This window comes from Coregonus lavaretus (genome assembly GCF_964263955.1).
Source record: "Coregonus lavaretus genome assembly, chromosome: 11".
Taxonomy (NCBI): Eukaryota; Metazoa; Chordata; class Actinopteri; order Salmoniformes; family Salmonidae; genus Coregonus; species Coregonus lavaretus.
Genome location: NC_139998.1, coordinates 1,852,079 through 1,859,279, shown reverse-complemented (window position 1 = coordinate 1,859,279; position 7,201 = coordinate 1,852,079). Strand labels below are relative to the sequence as shown.

The 7,201-nt window shown below is 45.0% G+C and overlaps 1 protein-coding gene across 1 annotated transcript; it reads left to right on the top strand.

Moving 5' to 3' along the window:
• Nucleotides 1-3,771: 3,771 nt before the first annotated feature.
• Nucleotides 3,772-5,619, top strand: LOC311136876 (leucine-rich repeat and immunoglobulin-like domain-containing nogo receptor-interacting protein 1; the record flags this gene model as incomplete). The annotated part of the gene is made up of 1 exon (XM_084171189.1): nt 3,772-5,619. The coding sequence occupies one exon, from the start codon at nt 3,772-3,774 to the stop codon at nt 5,617-5,619; it is 1,848 nt and encodes a 615-aa protein (XP_084027315.1).
• Nucleotides 5,620-7,201: the final 1,582 nt, after the last annotated feature.

The following is a 7,201-nucleotide window of genomic DNA, read 5'->3' as shown; positions in this document are numbered from 1 at the left end:
ACCTTGGCAGCAGAGCCAGATCGAGGCTCCTGCGGTGGATGAGTGGGTGCGGCGCTCGGAGGAGACATGGAACGCTGCACACGTCCACCTGCAGCGGGCCCTCCGGCGTCATAAGGCGAGCGCCGATCTCCACCGCAGTGAGGGACCGGTGTACGCACCTGGTGATCGAGTCTGGCTCTCTACCAGAAACCTGCCCCTCCGCCTGCCCTGTCGGAAACTGGGTCGGCGGTTTGTAGGGCCATTTAAAGTCCTGAGAAGGTTGAACAAGGTGTGTTACAAATTACAACTACCTGTTGAATATAAAAGTATTAACCCCTCGTTCCATGTGTCTCTTCTCAGGCCGGTGGTAGCTGGCCCACTCCAAGAAAGTGAGATCAGGGAGACTCCTCCGCCCCCATTGGACATCGAGGGGGCACCGGCGTACTCCGTGCGGTCCATCTTGGATTCGAGACGTCGGATGGGGGGTCTCCAATATCTAGTGGAGTGGGAGGGGTACGGCCCGGAGGAACGGTGCTGGGTGCCTAGGAGGGACATTTTGGACCCGTCTCTCCTGACGGAATTCCATCGTGGGCACCCGACGCATCCTGCTCCGCGTCCTCCTGGTTGTCCCCGAGGCCGGAGTCGGCGCACGTCTGGAGCCGCGCGTCAAGGGGGGGGTACTGTCACGGTTTCGGCCGAGGCTGCCTCTCTTCCTTGCTCGGGCAGGCTTCGGCGTTCGTTGTCTCCGGAATACTAGCTGCCACCGTTGCATGTTTCTATGTTCGTTTGCTTTTGTCTAATGTTGTCACACCTGTTTTTGTTTAGTGTATTAGTGTCCTATAAGTTCTCCTTGGGTTTGTGTTAGTGTTGTGTGTGATTGTTTTCACTGTCGTGCTTTGTTGCTGGATGTATTTGACTATTTGCTCGGTAGAGCTGTCCTCCATAGTTTGGAGAGTTTTTTCGCACCTGTTTGTGCGCCCGTTTTGTTTCGCCTGCGCGCGGAGTTTCGCCTTCGGGCTATTTAGTGCTTGCACGGTTAGAGATATCACTAAAGTCTTTGGAACTATACTTCTGCGTCCTGCGCCTGATTCCACCACCACACCCACTTACAACATCCTTGACACAGGTCCTCTGCATACTTGCAATTTGAAAATATTTTTTAAGAATTATTCAGTGCATTCAGAAAGTATTCAGACCTCTTCCCCTTTTCCACATTTTGTTACGTTACAGCCTTATTCAAAAATGTATTAAATTAATGTTTTCCCTCATCAATCTACACACAATACCCAATAATGACAAAGAGAATTTTAGCAAATGTATACAAAATTAAAAACATAAATACCTTATTTACATAAGTATCCAGACCCTTTGCTATGAGACTAAAAATGTAGCTCAGGTGCATCCTGTTTCAATTGATCATCCTTGAGATAGTTCTACAACGTGATTGGAGTCCACCTGTGGTAAATTCAATTGATTGGACATGATATGGAAAGGCACACACTTGTCTATATAAGGTCCCACAGTTTAGTGCATGTCAGAGCAAAAACCAAGCCATGAGGTCGAAGGAATTGTTCGCAGAGCTCCGAGACAGGATTATGTCGAGGCACAGATCTAGGGAAGGATACCAAAACATTTCTGTAGCATTGAATGTTCCCAAGAACACAGTGGCTTCCATCATTCTTAAATGGAAGAAGTGTGGAACCACCAAGACTCAACCTAATGCTGGCCGCCCGGCAAACTGAGCAATCGGGGGAGATGGGCCTTGGTCAGGGAGGTGACCAAGAACCCGATGGTCAATCTGACAGAGCTCCAGAGTTCCTCTGTGGAGATGGGAGAACCTTCCAGAAGGACAAGTCTGAATGTCCTTGAGTGGCCCAGCCAGAGCCCGGACTTGAACCCGATCGAACATCTCTGGTAGACCTGAAAATAGCTGTGCAGCGACGCTCCCCATCCAACCTGACAGAGCTTGAGAGGATCTGCAGAGAAGAATGGGAGAAACTCCCCAAATACAGGTGTGCCAAGCTTGTAGCATTATACCCAAAAAGACTTGAGGCTGTAATCACTGCCAAAGGTGCTTCAACAAAGTACTGAGTAAAGGTTCTGAATACTTATGTAAATGTGATATTTCAGTTTATTTTTTTTTATACATTTGGTGAAATTTCTTAAAACCAGTTTTTGCTTTGTACTTATGGGGTATGGTGTGTAGAGTGATGAGAGAAAACAACTATTTAATCAATTTTAGAATAAGGCTGAAACGTAACAAAATGTGGTAAAGGGAAAGGGGTCTGAATACTTGTCCGAATTCACTGTACTTTATATTGTTAAGCCACAAGGCATGAAAAATGTTCCCTTTTCCATTTAATTCACCTTGTTCAATAAATAAGTGAGTGAATGCTATGCCACTATGCCTCCTGGCATAAAAAAATTACATTCTGTATTGTTAAAATCAATTCTTAATGACATTGTTAATGGAGGTGGAAAACACTGCCGGATAGGATGGAAATTAAATATTGTTTGTTTAAGACCTTTTTCAAGCCACCGCCCTTGCTCTGCGTGGTGTATATTTTTATCATAACATTTTGCTCCAGCTGAATGCTAGCCATAGCACATAAATCACACTTGCAACCATTTCTCTTTGATCGTTCCCTGCTGCTGCTGACCCACCCCCCACTCTGTTTTAACTCATATATTTTATGCTAAAGGTACACACCACAGATGTGATCAGCATACGTGTCTCTGACACAGCGTGAATTGGATTGTCTTCTGAAAAATGTGGTTAATTCGAGCTGCACCTGGCCCCTTTTGAAATGCCATAATTTATTATTAGAGAGCTCGCATTGACTGATTGATTTTGAGCGAGGTGCTATTGACTGCGGGCCTGCAGGATACTGCTGGAGCTGTGTGCCAGCCACACATACCCTCACACACACACACACACACACACACACACACACACACACGCACGCGCTCAAGCACAAGTGTGTGCACATGCACAAGCGCACACACACACACAAAGTGCACACACACACAAGCACACACATGCCAGGAAATGTATTCGAATTCTTTGTGCTACTTCTACTGTCTATCGGATCTCAGCATCTCCTCTTATGGATCATAAATAAGTGTAATATGGTGCTAATGTAACCGTTTCCTGCAGCGAACACTGTTCCATCAGTTCATAGGAGCCTCCTGCATCTGAAATGCCTTTGAAGCTTTGCATAGAGTAGTGAGCATTGCAGAATTAAAATATGTCACTTTTAACCATTATGCAAGCACATACCTTATTCTTACAGTAGTAACCCCCCACCCCCATTCCTCTCTCCTTTGTGCCATGAAATACTGCAGTAGATCTTGTACACTCGATTCTATTTGTCACAACGGTGGCATCACTTTTATTGCTTTTCATTGTTGGGGTAGTTTCAAAATGCCTGGCAGAGAATAACAGCCACTATGTTCAAAAAGAGAACAGTATAATATGTTTTCATAAAAGGAAAATCCTTTTCCCACACATCAAAGAATTTGCATATGCAGCAATGCTGCAGAATGTGGTGTCAAAATACAGTACATTACAACAGTGATCTCAGTAGACAGTTCAGCAGCATTAAACCTACACTATGATCCCACTGTCCAACAATGTCAATAACTAGTACTTCTACAAATTATAAGTTTGAGTGACCAGTAATTGTAATGATGAGGAAATGAAAGAGTGTTATTTAGACTATATCTAATCAGTGTATTTTATTCTAACAAGTCCTTTCTCTGTATCTCGTGTCTCCATAGGTAACCGATAGGATGGGGGCTAGGGAAGCGAGTGGAAACAGCTACCTGGTTGCGTGCTGGCAGCCCATTCTGATTCTGATCCTGGCCACTGTACTGTCTGGTTCCAGCACAAGCTGCCCATCCCGCTGCGAGTGCAACACCCAGGAGCGCTCAGTCATGTGCCAACGCAAGAAGCTTATGTCTGTCCCCGAGGGCATCCCCACAGAAACGCGGCTGCTTGACCTCAGCAAGAACCGCATCAAGACCATCAACACGGATGAGTTTACCGCCTACCCCAACCTGGAGGAGCTGGAACTTAACGAGAACACCATATCGGCTGTCGAGCCCGGCGCCTTCAACAACCTGTACGGCCTGCAGACATTGGGGCTGCGCAGCAACAAGCTCAAACTCATCCAGCTGGGCGTGTTCCTGGGCCTCAGCAACCTCACCCAGCTGGACATCAGTGAGAACAAGATAGTCATCCTGCTGGACTACATGTTCCAGGACCTGTACAACCTGCGCTCACTGGAGGTGGGTGACAACGACCTCGTGTTCATCTCCCACCGGGCCTTCCATGGCCTCAGCAGCCTGGAGCAGCTGACGTTGGAGAAGTGCAACCTGACCTCGGTGCCCACTGAGGCCTTCACTCACCTCCACAGTCTGATCTTTCTCAGGCTGCGCCACCTCAACATCATTATTATTAAGGACTTCTCCTTTAAAAGGCTCTACCGGCTTAAAGTGCTAGAGATCGCTTACTGGCCCTACCTGGACACCATGACTTCCAATTGCCTCTATGGACTGAACCTCACCTCGCTGACCATCACCAATGGCAACCTGACCTCCATCCCCTACGTGGCTCTCCGGCACTTGGTCTACCTACGGTTTCTGAATCTGTCCTATAACCCCATCCACACCATTGAGGGGAATAAGCTCCATGACCTTCTGAGGCTCCAGGAGTTTCACATGGTCGGGGGCAGGCTGGCTATGATCGAGCCCTACTCCTTCCGAGGCTTAAACTATCTGAAGATCCTCAATGTATCTGGAAATGCTTTGAGCACCTTGGAGGAGTCTGCGTTCCACTCGGTAGGCAACCTGGAGACTCTGGCGCTTTACGACAACCCCTTGGCCTGTGACTGTCGGCTGCTGTGGGTGTTCCGGAGACGCTGGAGGCTCAACTTCAACCGGCAGCAACCCATCTGCGCTTCACCTGAGTTCGTACAGGGAAAAGAGTTCAAAGATTTCCCGGACGTCCTGCAGCCCAACTACTTCACGTGTCGCAAGTCCAGGATCCGGGACCGCAAGGCGCAGCAGAAACTTGTGGACGAGGGAACTACAGTTAATTTTGGTTGCCAGGCAGACGGTGATCCTGCCCCAGTCATCATGTGGCTCTCCCCGCAGAAGCAGTTCATCATGACCAAAACCATCGGGCGGCTCACAGTATTCCCCGATGGCACCCTCGAGGTGCGGTATGCTCAGATCCAGGATAACGGCACGTATGTGTGCATAGCCAGCAACGCTGGTGGCAACGACACATCTCTCGCCCACCTGCATGTCCACAGCTACTCTCCAGACTGGCCCCACCAACCCAACAAGACCTTTGCCTTCATCTCCAACCAGCCCAATGAGAATGATGACAATGGGACGCAAACCAACGTCCCCTTCCCCTTCGACATAAAGACCTTAATCATCGCCACCACCATGGGCTTCATATCTTTCCTTGGTGTTGTCCTGTTTTGTCTGGTGCTACTCTTTCTGTGGAGCAGAGGTAAAGGGGCCACAAAGCACAACATAGAGATAGAGTACGTGCCACGCAAGTCAGACGCTGGAGTGAGCAACAGTGCTGCAGAGACCCCTCGCAAGTTTAACATGAAAATGATTTAACGGGACCCAGGGAGCAAACAGACTGAACTTGAAATTATACAAAAAAATATATACAGTATACTATATATATATATATATATATATATATATATATATATATATATATATATATATATATATATATATATACAGTGCCTTCGGAATGTATTTAGACCCCTTGACCTTTTCCATATTGTCTTACGTTACAGCCTTATTCTAAAATGGATTAAATAAATAACAATCCTCAGCAATCTACACACAAAACCCCATTATGACAAAGCAAAAACAGGTTTTTAGAAATTTTTGCAAATGTATATATATTTTTTAAATAAAATATCTTATTTACATAAGTATTCAGACCCTTTGCTATGAGACTTGAAATTGAGCTCAGGTGCATCCTATTTACAGTTGACAGTGCAGGTCAGAGCAAAAACCAAGCCATGAAGTCAAAGGAATTGTCCATAGAGCTCTGAGACAGGTTTGTATTGCGGCACAGATCTGGGGAAGGGTACCACATTTATTTTGCAGCATTGAAGGTCCTCAAGATCACAGTGGCCTCCATCATTTTTAGTTTTAATAAATTTGCAAAAGATTCTAAAATCCAGTTTTTCCTTTGTCATTATGGGGTATTGTGTGTGGATTGATGGTGAAAAAAACAACAATTTAATCAATTTTAGAATAAGGCTGTAACCTAGCAAAATTTGGAAAAAGTCAAGGGGTCTGAATACTTTCCGAATGCACTGTATATCCTCTCTTACAAACCTGTAGATCCTGGGATGTTATCATAGAGTAATCTGTTTTTTGTGACTTGAGTGTTGGAAATGGAGAGAGAAGTTCCTTGCTTTCATAATTTGTTGAGTATATGAGGGGGATGATAGCACAGCAGACGCTCCACAGCATTGGCAATTTCTGCAAGGCCGTCAGGGACTGTTTGTTCAAAAGCAAATTGTGTTGTGAGCGATTCATATTCCTGTCGATTTATATTTGGGAAAAAAGATTTAAAAAAAGATATGAACCCTTCTATATGTTTGTAATAACAGCCAGAATGCAAAAAGCAGACCATCCTTTTGCCTTTGCTGTCCTTTAGCCTGTATTTTTAGTTCACATATATTTTTTACAGAAATTGAAATATTTGTTCACAAAAATGTTAATGAGCACATTTGAACAATCCCTTATGTAACTTTGTCCCTTATGTACACTTAGGTTGGAGTCATTAAAACTAGTTTTTCAAACACTCCACAAATGTCTTGTTAACAAACTATAGTTTTGGCAAGTCGGTTAGGACATCTACGTTGTGCATGACAAAACAAATTTTTCCAACAATTGTTTACAGACACATTATTTCACTTATAATTCATTGTATCACATTTCAAGTGGGTCAGATGTTTACATACACTAAGTTGACTGTGCCTTTAAATAGTTTGGAAAAATTCCAGAAAATGATGTCATGGCTTTAGAAGCTTCTGATAGGCTAATTGACATCATTAGAGTCAATTGGAGGTGTACCTGTGAATGTAATTCAAGGCCTACCTTCAAACTCAGTGCCCCTGTGCTTGACATCATGGGAAAATCAAAAGAAGCCAAGCCCTCAGAAAAAAATAAT